Here is a 23,467-nt window from a genome sequence, read left to right as displayed (position 1 = left end):
CAATATTTCTCTATCCACACATTTGTGTCTAAAGTAGGGTTACATATATATGAATTGATTTGAATAACTTCACTGGACACGGCTCGCTTTCCCACCGACCGGAGTCAGCCGTAACACCACAACAGCTAACTAGTAGGCGGAGGAGTCAAAAAAAAAACGTGGGAAGATTGTTGAAACACCCAGCATTGGCAGTGGCGGGTGTAGAAGTTAAAATGTACGCAAACGTGACCAAAAAAGAAGGATGGCAAGTATAACCTCTGACCACTCCAGGATCTTTTACAGATTCACAGAGTCACCAACCATGTAGATATTTTCAGCTGCCTCCACCGTAATAATAATTACTTACCTCCCATTGCGTGCCACTTGTTTCGCTCACTGCATTTTTGTCTCCATCTTTGCCAGATACGGTAACACACACAAACAGATTTTATAAAAAAAAAATAAAAAAAACGAATTCTAAACAAAGCCACCCACTTCCTTTTGTGTGTCTGCCGTGGCCTAGAAAGCTCGCCCGCCGCCCGTCCCCTCGGCTGCCTGCCTCCCTTTTGATTCTCCTAATAATGGAGCACGCTGGTGGAAGACAGATAAATGCACGGACTCTTCCCCCCCGTCCCGCCATGTTTATTCTCGGGGAGTTTTGTTTACCCGCCCCGGGCCCTCAGATACCATTGCTCCTCTCCCTCGTTTTTTTTTTAACGTCCACTTAAGTCTGAATCGATGTTAATCAGCCGGGGCCAGGGGTGACTGTACCGGCCTGACAATCGTGCACTATTGATTAGCATCCACCCGGACTAATCTAAACTGCATGTGGCGTTATCAATACCTGGGACTGACCCAGATTCTGTATTGCCATTCAGCAAGCGTTTGTCGGGCCAGAGCGGCGTCTGGGGGGGGGGGGTTGAATACCGGGTAATTGCAACAGAGGGTTGTGGAGTCCCTGACGGTAGCCATTTGCCAGCAAACCCCTTTTGTTTGCTCGCTGGCTTGTTTGTTTGAACTCTTCGTCCACAATGAACCGCCGGATAATGGGGTCATGATGTAAATTATAAGGAGGAACCAGCAGCGGCGTGTCTATGTAGTCACCCCCCCCCCCGGGCTTCTCATGACAGTGAGACGGTCGATCATTTAGACTTTTTGAGGGTGGGGGAAAAGTTTTTGAGATTTCGTCTTTTCTTCTCTTTTTCAATTCTAGATTTATTGGTGTTGGTCAGGAGGAGGAGGAGGAGGAGCAATTCCACTTTTCCTGTCATGAGAGCCGCAGTTCCTCCCCTAAAAGCGAAGCGCTAGTCAGGGCAGGGCGGGGCGGGCCCCGATGGCAATTATCAGACTGAATGAGGCTGCATGAATTTTAGATCCAGAGGCTCTACATTACTCATAATCCTCTTTAAACGTTGGCCTATTATGCTACCTTTTAATGCCTCCCACCGCCGAGTCTGTCTGCCTGACTTTAAAGCTGGGAAGGTGAGAAAAGAAGTATTACGAGGTCACGGAAGTGCCTCCCATAATCAGGCCCCACTGCACCAGTACCTTCTATTGTCCTTTGCTCACTCATTCGTGCGAGTTCTTGTAACTTCCATAAGCGATCACGTGGCGGCGAGGATGCTTTCAGTTCTCCATGCGGCCCGATGTTAACTGCGCATGACTCTGGGGGGGGGGGGGGGGGGGCTAAGGTCACAGCATTTTAAAAGACTCGGGCAGAACAGCGACGTTGCACGCATTGTGCCCGGTGAGTCCCAGGCTCTCTCTCACTCCACGTTTTGAGAGGACAGACTGAATGCGGGCCGCCTGTCATTCAGCCGTGAATGGCGGACTTATTTAATATTCCGCCACCAAATATCAGCGTCTGCCGCCCGAGGTTTGTTTCCTCCTCGAACCGCGGCAGATGAAAAGCCTCCGGCTTTCTTTTGAGATGTGCTTTTAATATTTGTAAAAAAAAAAAAAAAACACATCCTGGACTTTCTAAACGGGTGGCGGAGAGTTCATACTCCAGATGGTACACTTGAGAAGAAGTGAGAAGTGCAGACGTGCGGCACAATGTTAATTAACTTTGGTGAGATCATATCTTCGGCTGTAGCCAGGAGATTAACCCTTGAGCATCCAGGCCTCCCCTTTGATTTCCCCTTGAGTAGTTTTAAGGTTGTTACATTAATCTCCGTCCGCGACAGTATCCCGTGTATCCGTCCCCGTCTTGCGTCAGATTGTTGCAGCTCCTCACTGAAGCTACGCGTCGTGTACACGAAGTAAAACATTCTCACCAAAGAATGAAATAAAAAGGTTTTATGGCTGCACCGTCGCTATCACACAGGGACATTCCAGATGCACCGCTTTAGATGCCATGAGGGACGGCCTAACATCATTTTTCAGTAATTACAGCACTGGTCTCATAGTCGCAGTTTGCAAAGGAAATACAAAAAAAAACAAAAACAAAACAATTAAAACTACGAGACAAAAGCCACGAATGCAACGATGCAGTCATGTAAATGTGCTGCTTTTAACACGCAAAGGTTAAAGCACATCAACCCAGGATAGAATGGCAAACATTTCAGACCTCTTGAGGGGTTTTAATCTGACGGAAGCTTTATGGAAATGCACATAAAAAATTTAAAAAAAAAGTTTAAAAAACATTTCTTTGGCTTCCTTTTGTAAACCAGACTGTACCCTTGACTCCAGTGAACATCATTTTTTTTTTTTTTTTTTTTGAAGCATCTTTTGAAAATCCTTTTTTGGCTATAGAAGGCTTTTGGCTTAAAATGGGCTGAATGAAATCGACATGGTGAACCGTCTTTCTTGTTGTGCACACACTGATTCTGACTCACCTCCTTCCGTGACTACCTGCTACGCGAAAGGCAGCGTGTTACATTATTTAAAACTGACTTGGCATGGGAAGCCAATAAAGAAAGTTTATTTGTTTTGGGTTTTTTTTTAAAATCAAAATGGCCTTTCACTCCCATCTAATGCGTGCGAGCTGAATGCTAAGTGCTGCTCTTAAGAAAGCCTTCTGGAGGGGAAAGAAAATCAGAAAAAAATAAATCACAGTAAATAACAGTGAGTTGCATGCTTGGTGGAACACTGTGTTTTTCAAACTGCCTCCCTTGTAAACAGATGTACTGTAGGCGAAAGCAAAAGCCTACGCTCACCGCTGTTAAATCAGCAGGAAACGAGGGCTGGTTTCTCCTTTGTGGACTCGAAATGACTCCGCACACAATGCGCTCACTTTTCTCTTCAGCCGCGGCCGCACCTGGAGCCTGTTGTTCGCAGCGTGCAAATGACAGCGCATGATTCTCCCCACGTGCAGGGAGGAATGTCCCAGCCCTCCGCAGACGATGCTCATAACGAACACACACACACACACACACACACATTGGTAAAATCAGCCTCCTTGAGATGGTGCTGCTACAGTAGCGGAGAGCCTAGGAGCCTTTGGAGGCCCGGGGTTGAGTGAAACCGAGGTGTGCGGTGTGTGTGTGTGTGTGTGTGTCCCTCTCAGGGGTAAGGGCCCTCTGAGTCTGAATGGCGGTGGGACATCCAGGGGGGGGAGGCCTCGGTAATGTGAATGTAATTGGTAGTGCAATCTGAAAAAATGTTCAACGTAAAACAGTAAATCTTTTAACTCCCATTACACCCACACCCGCAAATGTTATCACTCGAGTGAATGGGCGTTATCAGCCTCACAGACGTGGGTTAGAAAGGGGCCCGCTAAGTTCAGAAGACGGTTACGGCCTGTAAAATACGAAAGGAAGTCACGTCGTGTTGGCTAACTTTGGTCAAACTTTGAAATAAAACTCCTCAGTGGAAGTCCTGTGTTTGACCCACCCCGGCCTTCTAATGTGGACTCGTTACTCCACGTCACCGGAGGGGTTCGCGTCGAAAAGCCCGGTGCATCTCGTACAGACAGTGATCCACCATGTGGATAGATATATCTGACCCCTTCTGACCTCTATCTGAGAGGCTGACAGCCCCCCGAGTGTGCGTCCATTCAGTCGAGCGATTGAACATTTGATCCCGCTGCCTATTATTATTATTATTATTATTATTATTATTCGTCTTTGTTTTTGTATGGGGGCTTAGGGGGATGTAAACACAGACTAACATTAGAGGAAAAGGAGCACATAGAGAGAGGGAGAGAGATGGTTACTCAGAAAGATTTTTTTTTTTATTTTGGACACATTTTACACAGAATTTGGTCTGAATCTGTGGTTGTGTGGTAGCCTGCTTCATCCCTCTTCATCAGTTTACTACATGTGCAAAACACAGCGGCAAAACAAAAAAAAAAAACCCATAACAGCATTGGTGCCGTCATTTATTTCCCCCCACCCGTTGCGACAAAATCCCGCTCTACTGTGCTGTGATTGGCTGGCTCGTTACTTCGACACATCCTTGCGACTGGACGCTCGCGGCTTTTCTGTCGAATTTTTCGGCAAGTCCCGCCAGCAGCACTAGCGACGCCGCTCACCGTCCTAGGGGCACACCCACGCTCACAGCTAGCATCCAGTCACACGGACGCGTCGAAGTAATGACCTAGCCAATCACAGCACAGGAAGGCGGGGCTTGCAGCGGAAAAAAAAGAATAGCCCCACCGTTGCTGTTGTGTTTTCTGTTTTGCCGTTCTGTTTCAGGGCCACCGTAGTAACGAGGTTAAGGGTATAAACAAATCTGCGTCCTCCAACTACTGTGTCAGAAGAATCTTCCTGGACGACCAAGCAAAAAAAAAATATATATATATATATCAGGGCACCCAAAAGTATTTAATATTTTAAAGTCTCAATTCTCCTTCTTCGGTGACGTGACACAGATGAGCAGATACATCGTGTTAATATTCCACCTCCCGTCCAGTGTGAAATCTTCCGCCGCAGTCATGCGCCGCCGACTTCTCCCCGATTTGCCCTTCTGTCTACTCAACCTCCGCCGTTTCTAAATGGAAATCAGCAGACCCCCCCCGGACAGGTCGGCGCGAAGGGCCCCTGACCCTGACACCTGACCTGTGTGAGCAAATTAATGTAAAAAAAAAAAAAGCTACCTTTTGACGTACGAGTCTTCCAACCAGTTTAAGGAAAGTCGGGCAGTAATGATCTGAGGGGCTCGTTGCTTGAAATGTATCAGGCCTGAACTTCTCATGTCTTCACTTTCGAATACACTTCATATAAAGTCCGCGCGTTATAGTCTTTTTTTTTTTTTTTCTGTTTTTGAAGCCAAGAAACTTTTCGAGGCCAGAGATTTAGCAGTGGAGTTAGTTAACCTTGTCCAGAGTCAGTCCTTTCCCCCTCTGCCACGCTAGCCCTTCAGTGATAGTCCTCTCATGGCAGCCAATTAGGCTGTGTCATTTCCCGAGGTGTGCAGGCCCCAAGTTTGATAGATCATGCACCAGAAGCATGTGGAGGGGAAGGCAGCCAAGCATGCTCCTAGGTCAGCCCCGTCCAACATACACCAACCCCCAGTATCAGTCGGCCAGGGCTGTGTGATCAATGGGGAGGAAACTGTGTAGCTATTATTTATAGGATCGCCAGGCCATTAGACCCAACTATCCACTTAGCCTTTGCCACCGACTGTTTCTGTGTGCCGGACTAGAGAGAATTGGAGATTGAGGGTGGCTGGCCGGCCCATATTGCAGGAATCATTCTTTTCATTTATCTCCATCCACACTAAATTTGCCCTGGGCTCCAGTGCCTATGGTCCCGCAAACCCACCTGAATTTCCAGGCAGGCAAAGGCACGCCATTTGCAAAGCCGCGCTCGTTGACCATGCTTGCAAATTGGAATTTCTTTTGGCACAGTCACAAAAATAGCGAGCAAAACTAAGATTTTCTTTTTTTTTTTTTAAAGTAAAGTAAAGACGCCATCCCATTTGCACTTAAGCAAATAAACACGCACACAAATGTATTGTCATGGCGACCTTCATTAGGACATCGCCGAGGGCCTTTATGAGTGATATCCTAATGCAGAGACCTTCCAGGATAAATGGCGTAGTATTTAGATCCTTTACTTAAGTAACTTAAGTATTAAATTTAAGTATTTTCTGCAACGTTGTCACAATCGCCCAGAGCCCAAAGTGACGCCTTCAAATTAGAAGGAAAAGCAACAAATCCGACGTGTTTGTGAAGCTGAAACCGTGAAATCAGAAACGAACGCTAATCTCAACGAATGAACAAACTAGTTCATCATTTCTCTGTTGGCTGATGTACATGAAAAACAGAGGGTAAAGACGCTCCTGTAGTTCTGCTGGTGGGATGGGAGGGATTGGGGGGGCCCTCTTAAGGGGCACATTCAGCCCACAAAGCGAGCCCTACCCTTCCCCCCTCACGTCCCAGAAAAAGGACTGTTTGTTTGTAAGCAGATGCGTCATCCTCCCTTCTGTGCTTCTAATGGCCCCTTTTTAATAATTCACGACGGCTGAGTCCAAGCTGCAGTCTCAAATAAACAAGCTCATCGCCAGCTTGTTCCTGTCTTCGCTGCTCAGACCCACCGGAGAGGATCGATTTGTCCGAGTGCACTTTTAAGTGCAACATGATGTCACGCGCCGGGAAGAAAGTTTGGTTTGATTTTTGTCTGCGTCTGCGGGGCGCTGATGATGATGATGCGGAGGGAGAGCTGGCCCCAAACACTGGCCAATTACTCTGCAATGCTGCTGTAATGTAAGGGGTTACTAATGCAGAGAACGGCGATTTGTTCTTTTGTCCTCGGTAGGCTTACGTGCGCAGAGCAGGGGCTGTCGGGATTAAAAAAAAAAAAAAAAAAGAATTGATAATGCCCATGTCTTTCAGAAGTGAGCATGGAGCTGAGGACAAAACTATCCAGTCATCAGCAGTCGCAGTTGAGCCGAATGATATTTGACATGTGCTCTTGACAGCTGACCCGGGCCACGAGGAAAACTCTGAAGGTCTGAAATGCCCCAGCGTGACAAGCGAGCCGCGCCGTGCTCCGTTTTGTTTTCCGGCCCCGCAACCCTCCTTGAACCCCGTGACTTAGCACGTGCGGGGTGGGGGGGTGGGAGCAGGCCTGCGGGCATTATTTGCGAAAGGCACCTTCGCTCGCGTCGGCCGCCCAGCAGTGACGATTCGAGGCTGAAGCGTTCATCTGACATCTGGTTTTCCTCCGGTGAAGTGAAACCCGCGCTTACTGATTTACTGTATTTTCAATCACTTTACAGTTTGCAGACCAGTTTGTTCTCGAGTCCTTTCAAGGCTTTTGAACGCAACACAGCCGAATGACATTTAATACGCGCGTTCGGCTGGTGGCAACTGACTGCTTGTCCAAGCAGGAGAAGAGACAGACTTTATTCTGACAGGCGATCACACTAACGCAGACATGCTCTTTCTGGGAGTAGTTTTAGCGCGGAGGGAATCTTTTTGTTTTTCCCAAAGCAATCAAAATGTCACTTTCTACTGGGTGTGTGGACGCATCCTCCTGCGTAACACACTGTGTATCCCCCGTTGTCAACATGGTACGGAGCTGTAATTGCTACCAAGTGGCCCAAACGAATCATATATTTACAGCAATGAACCGCACCTATGTTGTAAAATGAAGCGAGTGTTGCGTTTTAAAGGCGTTTTTTTGTGAACGCATTTTAATTACCTAAGTAACCAGGTTACAGTTGGCTTTCTACAGCAAGCGAGATACCGGGTCACCATAATTGGGGGCGGGGGGGATTAGAGGAACCTGAACGCAGGAGCGCGCGTTACCGTTTTCCAAGTCCGGGGTTTTAACGGGTCCGGCGAGCTCCTCCAGAGCTGAGTTATAGGTGGGCTTCGCCTCCAGGACACCGAGGATCAAGTTATAAGCTACATGCGCGGTTTACTTTACCGGGGGGGGGGGGGGGGGGTTGTGACCATTTCAATGCCTTTCGCCTAGCCACATGCTAATGCTAATCTCTGGCTACGCAAGACCGAGGCGCACATAATGTCGAGCTCTCAGGTGTATTGACACTCGGCGTATTGGTAACAAAAGATCCGCGTGAAGACCTCTGAGAGTCTCTTTTCGCCGTAGAACAACGAATACACAGAAACTGTTCACATTCTGTGTCACTCCTTTGCAGCTCACTGGTGTGTGTGACCGTGACTTTGTCTCCCCAAGCTATGAACCAAAGAACCAAAGTCCTCTGTTTCTGTTGTGTCACTGTGAGTTCACGACTCAACATCAGTGGACTAACTTTCGTCTCAAAGAACGCGCGAAAGGTCTTTTAGAAGTTACAGAACCTCATCGGGCATCGTCTGTTGTAAATTCTATTAACCGCCTTTGCCGCAGGAGGATGCTTTTCTTGATGACATTGTGAGACTCTTGTCTCACGCCTCCCCATTTTTGAGAGTTTTTGCTCCTTTTCATCAGCTCTCCCAGAGATAAGCATCGCGCCGTTTAATGAATTTTGGCCCGAGTGGGCTGATAAATGAAGCGAATGATTCCCGGTACATGGGCCGCGGCGGCTACGCGCTGAATCTCCCCGGCGACTGAAAAATGTCGGGCACGTTCAAGCCATTAGTGAACTGAATACTTTAAATGAGTCCCTATTGTTGGAAGGGGGGCAGGGGGGGGGTGGAGGGCAGGAGGAGACCGGTCATCTTGTCTGCGGCATCTGATTTACTGCATTTACTGTACGCTGTGTGAAAACGTTTGTGCGAGACGAGTGGAAGCGAGGGCTCCGGCAAATTTGGCCTGATGTGTAGAGCTGTGAGAGCGCTAATATTATTCACAGGGGTACTTTTATCCCTGGCTTAGCTTTGTGTCCAGCTCAATTAAGCAAAGCTCATACACTTTCTCAGACACTGAGCCTCGATTATCATCAGAGGAGCTGCTGGCCACGTCCCAGCAGCTTGTGTCCTCGCTCCCTTTTAGCTTTGTGAAAACGGAAGGATGGGGAGGGTGGTGGTGGTGGTGGTAGGTGGCGGGGTCTAACTGGCCTATTTTCATGTGTCAGTTTGGGACGCAGGGGGAAACACTGGACCTGTGTGTGTGTGTGTGTGTGTGGATATTTCTTGGCCACGTCAATTGCTCCGAGCCAGTCGAACTCCTTCTGGGACGGATCTCATACTCCCCAAACAAGTGTTTCCTCTTGTTATTTAAGGGTCTCCCCAAGGACAAGAACAAGCAAAATCTGACTCTGCCATATGACCCGCGAGTGACCCCCCCCCCCCTCCAAGCTCTGGAGAGATAAACTGGAGCAGTGGTGTGGTCACGGACGAATTATGAGGCAACGGTCCGCCGGGCGCGAATGGATGCCCAACAGCTACGTCCCATACACCCCGAACCCTCATTTTCTTCCTGCCTTCGGCCCTTGCAAAATCACCCGCAAAACAGGTCAATTTCAGTTCAGGACCTTCATAAATTTGCTTGCTGTCAAGATCGTGGAAACCACCCCCGTTTTATCCGCTGTGCCTGTGCCTTACACCCTTTTTGCGGTCGCCTTTGTGGTGTTTTACTTCTCGCGCTATACAACTAAAAGCATGTTCAGTATGCTTTGGTACTACTACTCCCAATAATAATAATAATGATAATAATCACGTGAACAGCAATGACGTAAATAAAATGGAAACTGCTCCACTGACAGCACGGCACCGTAACACACTTAAGAAACCGCTGCCTCTGCTGGTGTCAGGAAACAGTTGGCCGGAGCCATCGGGGGAAAAAAGAGGTGAACTTTTGTGTGCTGCTGGAACTTCGGGACCAATTCTTCCCCGTAACCGTGCCTCCATTGTTTATCATTCTAAGTAGGGCATCGCTGTGAAAGAGCACGTCTACTGAGATAACTCCCTCTGCATAAATAACAGTTAAAAATGGAAATTAGACGGCAACGGGCCTGCTTCTCAGCGTCATTCCGCGCAGCTGAAAGGGCGGGCCCCCCGAATCCGAATTTCTCGAGAGATTGTATTGTATGTGTTCCCGGCTCAGGGTCAGGGCGGAAACACAGAGGGTGGGCGTGCAGGTGGTGCTACATTACGCTACAACAGAATGGAAGTTGTTATCTCACGGGCATGCAATAGTTGGATAGCTGAGCAGCCATTGGACTGTCAGCCATTTTGATCATGGCCCAATGAGGCCTTACAGGATGAAAATCAAAATCTTTTGGTTGTGGTCTTGGGGGGGGGGGGCCCTATTATAGCATAGTGTCACGGAAGGGAAATCAGGCGCTTTGTGATGAAGTGACTCATGTATTTTTGAGAGTGGGTGGAATTTGGCTGGTTCTGTGTGCTGCTATATGCCTGTATGAATCATTCAGATTTACTGTTGTGAGCATTGCGTTGAAACGCCCCCCCCCACACACACACTGATTTTACACATGAAGGGGGGGGGGGGGGCTTTTTTTTTTTTTTTTTTTTCTTTTTTAAAGCAAAGTAACCCCGATGATGCAATTGTGATGTCATCACACAGGGTCGTCGGCGTGAGGCAGAGAACAGAAAACCTGCGTCACAAGCTGGAGGCGTGCAGTTGAAAGGAGGCGGGTGTTCAGCAGGCAGAGATGGGTTAATGAAAGATGATATCCTGTTGCATTATGGGGAATGTAGGAGCATCTGGAGCTAGACCCATACTAGGGACTAAAAGTCATCTCAGCCTCTGCTGCTTCGATTTTGAACATTCTGGGGTGGGTGGGGGGGGGGGGGGGGGGGGGGGGGGGTTTGTTGATGTTTTGTCTATTTATCTATGGCCGTTCTACACTGAGAGATTGTTGAAGCTGAAAAAAACACAATGACAGTAGGAGCGCGATCTCACAGTTTACCTTACACTGAAAAGCTCAGCTGTGGCTGTGAATATAGTGATCTGTCAGGTCAGTTTGCAGACGCAGACGACGTCTGCACCCCCCCCCCCCCCCCCCACCGCTGCTTGTGTTTCTGGTGCAAGCTTCTCCGGCATGCACGCGTGTATTGTCCCCGAGAGTTTTCGAGCTACTGCTTCTGTCTTTGCTGAGTGCTGCACCTCTAATCGACAAAATAGCTCATCCGCCTCCGTCCCCTGTCAACGGCTCTCAAAGTAGTTGGACAATAAACAGAGGAACTACAAGGTGATACTTTACTCGACAGGTGTGAAGCGTCGCGACAGCCACATGGCACTTTTACTGTAGTGGTCGCACTTCTGTGCCATCTTCGGTTGCAAGTTCATGATTCTTCTCTATATTCTTCTTGTGTTATGCAATTGTTAATTATTCTTCTGACAGCGACTTATACATCTTCTGTGGGAGGCGTCGACACACTGCAGGAATCGGAAGTGTTCATTAAAGGGGGGTCCAACCAGGCAGGTAGAAAACAAAAGAAGAGGAAGTAGTCAGATATGTCAGGTACTCGTCAAGCTGGACCACATGGCAAACTACTTCAAATGCTTATATGCCGTAAATATTGAATTCGAGCAGTTTTGAATGTTTAGTTTTCCCACGTTTGAATGAACAGTGACAGCCCTAACGCAAGGACGCACTTTGTTTGTTCGGCTCAAGGTCTCAAGCTTCCTGTCTGTCCTCTGTCCAGTCTGTTCAAGTCCTCACAGAGGAAGTGATGCCGATTTTACATTTGCATATAGCAGCCAGGCTCGTTTGTTCGGGGGTTATGACGAGACACCAGACTACGGGCCAGAGTTTTTCCTGATTCTGAGCTGAACCGACACGGGTGACTAAACGACAAATCGATGGTAACGGGGCGACGGGGGGCCAGCCCAGCAGTTACACTACAAAGATGCAATTCAGCGATGATGTGTTGACTGTTTGAGAAGAGTAATGCTCCCCTGGAAGATGTCCAAGCTTGTACATTACAACTATTCATTACTTCTCAAGCGTCGTGGCTCTTAATCCTGCCTGCCCAGACTAAATGAAGGGGGACACACTTCCTGCTTGCAAGGCAGCTTTTAAAGTGGAATTACCGCGCGGTTCACATATGTTAGTCCTGTGGGCCGAGACAGTTGGAGTTTTATCATTTTTGACACATTAAGAAGCCATTGTATCACAGAAACGGCAAAGTCTGAAGCTGCCCTTGGATACGAGGAGGAGGAGGAGGAGGAGGAGGAGGAGGCTGTTAGACACAAACAGAGAAAAAAATTGAAAATCATCTATTTCTACATTATTTGACTTATTTGATGTCCAATGTCATTGCGGTAGCGTTTTGCAATTAGCAATCTAAGAATTCTGAAGGAGGCTCACCTCACTGACACTGGGAGACGCTCTCGAAGGATTTAGTGGCCCGATTTTGTCACGACACACACAAAAGCCTGTTGTGCCTGTAAATCTTTCAAATCTGTAAGCCTCCACCTTTTCAGCCACTATTTTTTTTGCGCGTACTTCATTTATTTAGATCAAGTCTCAAAGACTGAAATAAAGACCAAGAAGACAGAGGAAAGGTGTTCTTTGCAGACAAACAGGGTCAAAATACTAATCATGATACAGCAGCGTAGCTATACAGTGCAGCGTATACACCGAGCGGACACGGAGAGGACGTCCACCCCGGCAGACACAAAAGATTGCCATTGATTGTCATTTGTCATGCCCTCCATCTCAGCCATGACTGGGCAGCTCTGCCGCTTGGAAGGCGGCTCAGGCGCCCGCACCCTCGCTCCTTGATTCCTCGAGCTCGGCCAACGAGGCTGGAGATAAGCCAGGGACAATTTAAGCAATCGTTTTAATGTATCTCACTGCTGCGCGACCTTCACACGGTGCCATGACACAATTCACTTTAGCGCCGATGCCTCGTGCCGCGCGACAACGTGCAGGGCGTCGTCTCATTGCGGCGACGCTTCGCTTGTGCGAGTGTCTCATCGCAACCGCAAAAAAAAGGAAATATACATATATATATTTCTATTTATTCCAATATCCTGGTGGAAAACAAATGAAATGTGATAACAGGTTTCGTATCAACACTCTTGCGACTTGCCAGGTGCATTAATCAACCAGCGTTTCCTATTATGCCGCCCGGCCTGTTAAAAAAAACCTGTGTCCTGGGGCAAGTCGCTGAACCCTAATTTGCAGAATGCTGGTTGTTGCCCTTCATGATCGGCTGTCAGTTACTGAGCAGCGATTTGACGCTTTCGCTGGGTGTTTGTGACCGAGGTCAATGTTGCCGTCATTTAAGGATTACAGCACACTGGTTGACGGCATTCACATTTCTGGTAGTGCTGACGATACGTGAAAGGCTTTGAAAGGCCCCAGGAATCGCTTGACTCAAACACAGACAACGTGAATAGCCGTCGTGGGTTTGGCCGTGTGTGTCTGCATCACACGCTGACTTTAGCAGAATTGTCCACTCGGATGCACATTAGTGATGAGTAACTTTTTTTTACCAGTCTGGAATATGATGGGCACGTCGAGCGGAGGCCACTTATCCTATCATTTTCTCATTGAATTCAGTGTAAAATTCAGTTAAAAGTCACACCTTTCACATTTACGAAATATTCAGAGTGGAGTAATTGCCGCCGTGCAACACCGTCAATTACTGTCTTTTTTTTTTTTTTTTTTTTTTTTCCCCCTTTTGGCTTCTCTGCTTTTTCTAAATAAACGGCTCCCAGAAAATCCCCCTTAAATACTGCGGAAAATCTGGCAAAACTTACTCTTGCATAACAGGTAAATCGCTCAGGGGCTGTGTGCTAACTCTGTATTTTATCTTTACATTATATCCCGGGTAAGGTTCATTTACAGACCAGACAACACACATATATCGCTCTATCACATTTCATCCAGTGTCACACCACTTTAGGACTTCCACATCCGAGCGCCAAACAAAGCAGCAGCGGCAGCAGCAGCAGCTGTGTGTTGTTCCACGGTGGATCTCAGTTCCTCACGAGCCAGAACGAGTGCAGGTGCGGGCCTGAACTACCGGGGGGGGGGGGCTGAATTTAACGGGCCTGGCTATGAAACACCTTCTGATTGGGTGGCTAGAATGGAAAAACTGCAGGACTCTCGGCCGCATTGAGGGATTGGGCGCGAATCAACAACCACATTTTTCACATTATTTCCTGCTGTGACACAATTAAAACTTACTTGCACAGCGGTCGTCAAAGTTCCACGCTGAGCTCTGCGTATAGCAGGGCACCTGACTTTTCAGACGCTTTTGTGCAACACCGCCGGCTTCATCTGTCTGTCAAAGTGATGGCCGTTTGTCGCTCATATAAAGTTTGTTATTTGAAGCGAAAAACTGCCCGTTTTATAAAGTTGAGACTCTTGTCAATTCCTCGTAGGTCACACGCTGTACGTCGCGCATTCTGCTGGACATTCAGCTATTGTTGTTGTTGCTGCTGCTCACCTCCTGTTGTCATTTGAGTGAAACGTTTTAAATGCGAATCTTAAAACGCAGGAGTTTGGCTGTAAGATGCTGCAATGTGAGCGATCAAAGTAGATATTGTATTGAGAGTAGCGGAGACACAAACGGTAACTTAATGCTAATGTGTGCGTGTCATGCCATCCCCGCACAAGTCAGTAGCCCCAATTGGACCCCCTACCCAGGTGAAAAAATGTCTGGACACGCCTCCCGATCTCACATCTCCTCTTTCCCTACCTGCTTTCCCGCTTTTTGAGAGGATTGACAATTTTCCGGGATTAAATTCTGTTTGCCATCTGTGCAGAAGCGATAAGGAGGGAATATATGGCACGTAGAATATTTATCCCTTTGGTTCTCTTCTTTTTGCTCTCTAGGGGGATTTAGCTGGTGAGGCATTCAGTTTTTTTTTTTTTTTCCTTTATAACAACAACAACCTAAGTCAAACCAGATTTTCTTTTCACTAAAGTTCTAAAAATACGTATTCGAGAGGATCATTCCAATTAGCCGCTGAACATTTTGACTTCCAACATTAAGCATCCGGTGTCAGCGGTGGGACGCCAGGTGATTGGAGTATCGGCGGCGAAGCAAAAGCAAGGGAACCTTTGCAAATGTGGAACGCTCGGCAAAACTTGACACAAGAGGAGAGCCGCTTTTTTTTTCCCGCTCTCTCTTTTCCTCCTCTGCCCTCCGCATTTAATGACTACCAAAAGACCAGCAACTGCAATCTCATATCTCGTGGCTTGTCCTGTATTCTTTTTCATCGCGCTCAAAGAGGCGCCGACTTCCTCGTGAAATCGGAAATTGGAAGGCAGTGCAAACATGCCGCCCGGGATACCCTCAGCTGTGTCGCTGACCCTCTCGAATTGAAACGAAAACCGCTGAAGGCTTGCGCTTCCGTGGGAGGGCACCGACCGCGGCCTCGACCTGGAAAGGCTGAGAAGTAAACAGGAGAATTACTGAGTTCTTCTGAAAAAGTAATATGATCAGGAGGTTTCTTTTTTTTTTTCCCACACCAATTTTCCTCGTCTCTGTTGCTCTGTGGCCGGTGTCAGGAGTCCACCTGTGTCGACAGGTTGATAATGGCGCAGGATGACACATCAGGACGCACTCTGCCACCTCACGCCACCCGGTCTTTTTTTTTTTTTAAAGCTTATTTTCCAAAAAAATAAATAAATGTATTAAAAAAACAAAAAAAGATAAATAAATAAAAATGGTGGTAGCATGCCTGAAGTATTTTGTGCTGTTGCCATGGTAAAACTTCTTTGCTTACTTAAAAGACTGTTCAAGACAAGCATGGGGGAAGAAGAGACCATGCTTGGAAATATATATATATATATATATATATATATATATATATATATATATATATATACTCTTGCTGCGCAGGATGAAGGACATCAGAGGTCATTTGCTGGATTCCTGCATGTTTTGCCTGAAATCGAGAAGGCTTGAGCTCCCGTGCGTGAATGAGCTTGAGTTTCTTGTGCTTTGGCAGCGGTGCATGCAATTCAAAAATAGCCCCCCCCCCCCCCCCCGCTTCCTCCCCTGTGTGCTCGGCGAGAACATGTCTCTTAAGGTGATGCCCTGACAAGGACACTGAGGCTGGCGGTAGACACGCCACTCGCCACGGAGATTGTGTGTTGGACCTCCTCCAAGAAAAGTTCCAGCTTTTTTTTTTTTTTCTTTTACACTTGAGCGAGCATCCATGTGTCCCCGGGGGGGGGGGGGGGGGGGGGGCCTTAAAGAGCAACTTAGCACCAGGCTGAAAAGCAGTGTTCTGCCACCCTCTGTGGTTGAAAAAAAAGCGGGTTGTTGAGCCTTTAACCACGCCCAGCGGCGATGTCACCGGGTCCTGGAGTCCACCTTGTGCGTCACTGCAGCGAGGTGGGAGGTTCCCTGGAGTTGGTGTTAAGTTACTCTGTAAACTCTCACATGATCATTTCATCGGGCATGTCGGATGCGTTTGCTGTTTTTGGTGTTATTTACAAAGGCTAGCATCTTACAGCCTCACATCTCGGAGAAAATTCATCCACTGTGGCCATGAGAAGTGGTCTTTCGAATCCACTCTGTCGTCGTAAATTGATCCCTCGGCATCTCGCGCACACCGCACACATCCGTTCCTTTTGAAAGCCATTGCTCCTGTGTATTGATTACACACGTACGGTCTTCTTCCCCCACCATAACACCACAAATGCCCCAAGGACGCCATTGACCCTGCTGCCGCCGCTGAAGTGGAAGTGACTGATGCTTCAACAAAACCTCTGACAGCGCAAATGGAGCCGGGAGTCTTTCAGCCCCACAGCCTTGAGCTCCTTTCACACCGCCTCCATTCCGGCCTGCGAGCGTTTCTTCTGCACGTCGGGGAAAAATTAGGCCATACCGCAAGTGAAACTGAAGCCGCGAATTCCCTCTCACATTGGCACCCTGGCTGGTTTCTCTGCCCCTGCGGTACTTTCTCGCCGCGACCCGAGGAGTGGAAACACGTCACGTCAAAGACCCGGGCCCCCCTCCGTATCAAAGCGTCATTTCCGTGGGCCGGTGAAACCAATCTGCTGCGGCGGCGGCAGCGGGGCACAGCGCCCGCGGCTTTGGGCTCATTGTCTCAGCCACTTTTGAATGTCACAAGCCGAGTGCGTGGGCAGACTGACAAAAGGAACCTGATGACTGCTCGAGTGCGCCTCATTTGCATATGTGCACAACGTGTCGTAGTTACCGAGCTTATTGAGAAATTTGTCAATATTCCAAGCAGGCCTGTTAACAGGGTTGCCAATAGCTCAAATGCTATTAATATTTCCATTTGATGTTGTGTATCAGAACATTAGTCCGCATCAAAATGTTTTTTTTTTTATGAGGTAAACAACATTCTGATAAAGATGATCTGGTAGAGAAGTAAAAGACAAATGGTGGTGTGTCGAGCAGCGCCTGCGTGTATTATTATGGGGAACGCGTTCCGGTTTCAACGCAGCACCTACTTATTTGTGCCTGTTTCATGCGGGGTCAGCTGACCCCCCCCCCCCCCCAATCGGTGTGATGACTGGCCATCCCCGGCCAGACAGCAACAGGAAGACCGTTCAGAAATGTTGCAATGAATGACAAGTGGTCCGCGTGCACCGTAAGCGAGAGGAGTAACCGTCACGTTTGCTTGGCTTGGGGGTGCAAATTGTGCAATATATAATGAGCACTTCAAATCCTATTTTTTTTTGTGTGTGTGTCCCTTTTACAGGTGTGCACAGGGGGACGTGGTCACGCACACGGCGTGGCTGAACCGGTCGAGCATACTGTACGCCGGGGAAGACAAATGGTCCGTGGATCCCAGAGTGAGTCTGGTGACCCTCAATCAAGAGGAGTTTACCATCAAGATTGAGAACGTGGACATGACGGATGAGGGCCAGTACGTGTGCGCCGTCCAGACAAGCAGTCGGCCGAGAACCACCTCGGTGCACATCCTCGTCCAAGGTAACGTGCAAGCTGCTGCGACTTCTTCTGTGCTTCTGAATGATAATAGCGTTGGTGAGAGTGCTTTATACTCAGGCTACGCATAGTCGCCATGAACGGGTTGCTTACTAGCGTGCGTATTAGTAGCATATCGGCTCTTTATTAGTCATTACAAAGCACTTATTAATGCCGCTAATGCAACTTCAGAGCCGGGGGAACCTGTGTGGGTTAATAAGTGACGCGCTACCATCGAATGGGGAACGTGTTCTGAGTTAGAAAGACTTCATTTAGTAGTTATTTGGACACTACTAACGCTTGAGAAAGACTATTCTTGTGGTACCACCGCCTCATAAGGCCCATACTGAGCAAAACATATTAAGCATACTTGCTATTAATGAATTAATAAGCAGTAATTAGGATGTTATTGGGGGGGAAAACTCTTAGATAATGGCCTAGTAGTTTTAGAGTATGGCATTATAACACTGCCTATTGACATGTCACATGCCAGTCTGGGTTTATACACAAGCATCGGCATCACACACACACACACACACACACACACACACACATTTTTGGAGTCTGATAGATAGTGTTAGTGTTATTGCTGCGCACCAGCACATGAGGGCATAAGCGAACAAACCAGAGAGTAAGAAAAAAAAAAAAAAAAACAGAACCAGACTGTGTGCTCTCTGTCTCGAATCTCATTTCCTCATTCGCTGCTCCGCCGGAGCAGTGAGGAGCTAAATGCCTTGCTCAAGGAGAGGGAGGGGAGCGTCCTGAGGTTAATGGGGAATACCAGATGTTGAGGCGCTTCGGCTAAAAATGATGCGGAGGTGCATCTCCATGGGGGGGGGGGCGCCGGCGAGGTGCGGTTCACTGCCGCCAGTCTGACGTGCAGATGATCCGTGCGCGCCGCTCATGAGATGCTCAGCGTCATAAAATGGGAAAGAACCACGTGATATTGTAAGCTTTTTCATTTTCTCTGCCAAGCAACACAACACACGCAGCAATAATGGCCCAGCGCAACGGGCCGAGCAACACCACCTGCCTTTTCAAACCACAGTGCTGTTAATTGACCCCCCCCAGCTTTCTCTTAATTGTAATTAAAGAACGGATGAAAAATGAACTGTTTGTTGAACTTGTGAAAGCAGAAAGGGTCGGTAACGGTCACTTTTACTCCCGGGTGCAGCCTCTGATCTTCAAGCAACACCTTTAATTGACACAGCGGAGAGCACGAGAGTTCATAGTCGTGCATATCCAAACGAAGCCAAGCGGCCCCCGCTCGCGGCCGCCCCCCCCCCCACAGTTTACACCTACGCTGCTCTGCATCCAGTGAAGAGGCTGACGACACGCTCAAGCTATGTAAAATGAATGATGGGTAATGGTAAAATATCTTCTTTACCTACTTTCACCAGCTGAACCAATATGGATTATTTAGCCAACATATACTGTAGATCTGGACACTATTTGGCTTCAGTGGACCAGCAGACCATTGCTTGGATGAGAAGAGGGGGATCTGGGGAGTCTGCCTCAGTGGGGCGAGTGGGGTCACCCATTGTCTCCTATTCTTTTCTGGCTCCTGACATCGTTTGAATCCCCGGCCCGTTTTACATGTACACGACACGAACCCCATCAAACAGCACGTCAGTAGCTTTCAGTTTATTGTTATCATTATTACACTTTTACTATGAGATGACTGCGACGAGTCGTATCACGGAACATTGCGTCTCAGATCCTCTGCAGTTTTCTAATTAGCTACAGCGCGTATTCCGTTTTAAGCCGTGCGCGTGCATACGCACTGCAGCAAGCAGGTCAGGTCACAGGGGCAGGAGTTAGCAGATATACATGCCTGCAGGCTTTGAGCGTCTTGCCATAAAGCACTTTGAGCGAGGGGGGGGGGGGGCTCAGATTATGGGTATTAGCGTTTATCTTTTCTTCTTCTTGAAGGCTTACTGTTTCGGGACTTGTCGGGGGGCGTTGGACTTCTTAGAAAGCTCAACGTGGAAACTTGAGGAATCAAAATCTGCATCGCAGTTGCCACACGGGCGCATTCATGAAGCCTGGAGATGCGACTTCATGCGTCCAATCGGAAAAAAAAAAAACCTGTCCATGAATTGCCGTCAGTCTGGATGATCGGTCTCAGGTTGTGTTCGGATGTTGTTTTGACAGAAGTATATCGTATTTATATACACACCCGAGAAGTTGAGAATTCATTTTGTTAACGTAAGTGACGCTTGTGGTGTCACCACCAGACTGTCATTACGGATATGCTATTTTTCACATGGTAATTCATTCACAGATTCACAAGAACAAACCAGCCGGAGAGATTTTTTTTGTGATTATAGGCAGTGAGATCAAATTGAACTCGGAAGGCTCCTAGATGACTGCATTTGCGTATGCGTGGCTGTTTAAAGCCGTGTGTAAAGTGTACGTGTAAAGTGTAAATTAACCAGCAGCTCTAATGACATGACCAGTGAAACCGGCTCTCATTGATGTCAAGTTTTGTGAGGGAGGTGAGCGCTCGTTTGTGCTTTCAGACTCGGGCATCGTGTGACATTTCCATATCAGAATGTCTATAAACAACTGGACCTACATTGTATTGAGTTGTGCACTTGCATTATCCCAAATATTTCCAACAGTGTTCAAAACCAGAGGAATCCTTCTCCTCTTTCTCCTCTTTCTATAGAAATGGCAGCCCTCCCTTTTCTTTCAGAATATTTGAAGAGAGGGTCTTGACGGCTCTCCAGCAGGAGCAGTCGGTCCCTGGAACCATGCCCGATCACAATAACTCATCTGTTGTCAAACCGCGGTGTCTGACTCAGATGACTCCATAGATTATTTACAGGACGTAAGAGCTCAGTGGAGTTACCCACAGAGTAGTAGAAAGCAGAGAGACCCTTGAGCTGGAGTGTTTTAGAGTCTAATCATCAATCCCTAGATTTTGTGCAATTAAACTACAAACACTTCATCACTTTATCCCTCTATTTTGATTTATTGCGGGCCTCGTTGATGAATATTGTTGGATTTTTGCATTTGTTTGTAAAAACTGATTAAGGGAAAAATAAGAAGTCCAACGGAAGAGGGGTCCTAAGTGGAGCCACGACTGCAGAGGCAGAGCTCAGTTTCCGTCCAAAACCAAACGTTTTATAGTCCATCCAAAAACCCGTGGTTTCTGCGCTGCCATTAAAGCATCGCACATGAAGAGGCCGCAGCAACATGACATGATTAAATGAGCGCCGGTCGGACCTCAAGCGGTGAAAAACAGTGCGGCAAGCGTGGCGGAAATATGGCATCTGTGTTTGTATTGATTTGAGGACGGTTATCGCCCCACACGGATCTGATGTTTTGTTCGCGTAAAAGTGATCACAAGAATTTTGATGGGGAGCCACAGTGTGAGGGCGGCGTTTTTTAAAGGCCTGGTCTAAAGCTTTGAAGCGCCGTTCGGGCCTCAACCCCCGGGGTGAGGTTTTAGAGAGAAATGACATGCAGAAAAAGGTCTGCGGGGACGTCGTCGTGAAATAATGCAGATGAAATGACAAACGGCTGCTGTCCTCAAACAACAAGTCGTGGCTCTGTGGCATATGCCGTAGCTGTCCGCCTACCAGCCCCAGTGTATTATCGTAATAAATGAACAGCGCAAAGCATTACTCATTACATCTCCACGTCGGCCCTCTTTGTTCGCACCGCGCCGCTCTGCAAGCATCCGGACCGCACGCCTGGCTCGTCACGTGCCGCTGTGACCCATCAATCACCGCGCCCTCCGATCCGCACTCACCCTCGCCCCAGCACCTTCTTGCTCTTCGGCTGCGCCTGCGTGAGGCAAGATGGCGGGTGTGCTCGGGGGAATTTTTGCGAATAAAGAGAGCAATTGTGAAGATCGGGATATGAATAAGATATCGGGGAGGTGTGCTGGGTTCGGTAAGTTAAAACTAAACTACAGTGGAAGCCTACAAAGACACATGCAGGTACACACTAGCCGTTTGTGGATAAAGAGATTCTGCCTCAGTACCCACCAGAACTGGCCAGTGCCATGTGAAGGAGGGTCAAGGCTTTTTCTTTCTTCTCATGAATGTGTTATGGGCTTCAGATGCCAGAGACTGCACATTGTTGTTCGGTTAAGTAGCCGCATGACGGAAGTCGAAGGCTGCCTGCAACCGCTGCCGTATGCGTAAACATCTTCCCACTATATCCAATAAACGCACTTAAAATGATGGATGAAAACCAAAACCTAATTGTTCATTGAGGCAGCCGAGGAGCACTTGAAAAGTAAAGGCCGTACAGTGTGTGGGGTTAGTGTGTGTGTGTGTGTGTGTGTGTGTGCCGCCGCCGCCGCCGCTCTCTACCAAACAGCACGAGGAATGAAAGTACTTGCCACCTGACTGAAGCCTATTTTCCAGTCCTCTAGTCTTGTAGCAGGTTGTGTAGAAAGAAAAAAGCCCTCCAGAATAGTCTATTATAGGTTCTTTTTTTTACAGCCCTCACAGGAAGCTTGTTTATCAAAACACTCTTGACTGTATTGTAGTAGTATTGGCCCTCAAAACATCCTGTTTGTCAGGGTGTCAGTCTTTCGGTGCCGAGCGAGATCAGCAACACTACGAGAAGCAGATTGCCATCAGAGGACGAATTCGCAGCGATGCGGCTGACCCAGTGACCTCTCCAACAACGGTGCCGCCGTCAAGCAGAAATAAAAAAGCGTCATGGCAGATTCCCATAAAATCAAGCACGGTCATGCTCGAGAGGATGAACACTTTCCGTTTTCGACTTTCGCGCTTTCTTTCTTCAGCTGCCACCCCCACATCAAAAGTGTCAATACACACTTGTGTCTCCCAAACTAATAGGCATTTTACGGAGCTTATGTTCCCACGTAGATCAACTGCGGCCTTATTTGGATATTTGACTTGACATGAACCTAAACATTTTTCGCCACGCTTGCGGCTCTATGGATGGCTCCGTGTCCGTCCGAGGTCAGTCCGCCAGACTCGAATGCCTCAGTCTCATATTGGATGAATTCCCATGAAGAATTTGGTACCAGTAACTATGGCGTCCAGGGGACAAATCCTGCTGACTTTAGCGGTCCCCTGAATTTGTCATGTAACACCACCTGCAGGTCAAATGATCCTTGTAAAATATCGCAACGTCTGCCGAATCGGTTGGCACGATATTTTGCAGAGAAATAATTGCAGCACATCATCCACCTCAACATTTAGGACCAGCAGGACCAGCTCTAATTCCAACTAAAGCAAAATCCTTTAATAATGTTTACTTGAACTGAAATTCCAAATGTTATGGCAGCTTTTTCGACAGCTTCATTAAAATAAATAGTGACACGACTGTCATCACTGTGTGATTCAGCCCTTTTTTTTTTTTCGTTTCTTCGCGTCCATCTCGAAAATTCCGCCTCGGGGTACGCTGAAATAATGAGAGATGTCCAGTGCACTGATGAATCCTTTCATCCCAGCTACGGTATACTCATTAATCCTGCTGCCAAAACATCACAGCGAAGTCTCCGCGATGTGCTGTGTGGATAAACGCTGATCCACGTGGACAGTGCAGGCTGTCCCCCGGAGCTGATAAAGATTTAGTGCACCTCGGCAAGGTGGGCCGTCTGGTCACACAGGGATTTGAACCCTGGCTATGTGGCTGAAAGGTGAGTGACCACTACACGAGTGATAAGGCTCTGATACCTCGGTTCACCTTTATAACTCAAGGACGTCAGTGGGGAGCTGTCAACTAAAACACTCTGCGGTAGCTGTTTACGCCGCTGTTTTTGTCTCACAGGATAGTGAAAATGTGTCCTTGTGTTCCATGAATATTTGAGAA

The 23,467-nt window shown here is 47.8% G+C and overlaps 1 protein-coding gene across 1 annotated transcript in view; it reads left to right on the top strand.

The window, feature by feature from the left end:
- ntm (neurotrimin) overlaps positions 1–23,467 on the top strand; it is a 253,566-nt gene that overhangs the window by 206,231 nt on the left and 23,868 nt on the right. The window contains exon 4 of the mRNA XM_070916971.1: positions 17,436–17,668. Coding sequence (XP_070773072.1) covers positions 17,436–17,668 — 233 coding nt within the window. The remainder of the gene's footprint in view (positions 1–17,435; positions 17,669–23,467) is intronic.

This window comes from Enoplosus armatus, chromosome 13, assembly GCF_043641665.1.
Source record: "Enoplosus armatus isolate fEnoArm2 chromosome 13, fEnoArm2.hap1, whole genome shotgun sequence".
Classification (NCBI taxonomy): Eukaryota; Metazoa; Chordata; class Actinopteri; order Centrarchiformes; family Enoplosidae; genus Enoplosus; species Enoplosus armatus.
Note: the sequence above shows the minus strand (reverse complement) of the source record. Positions and strands in the feature narration are given on the sequence as shown.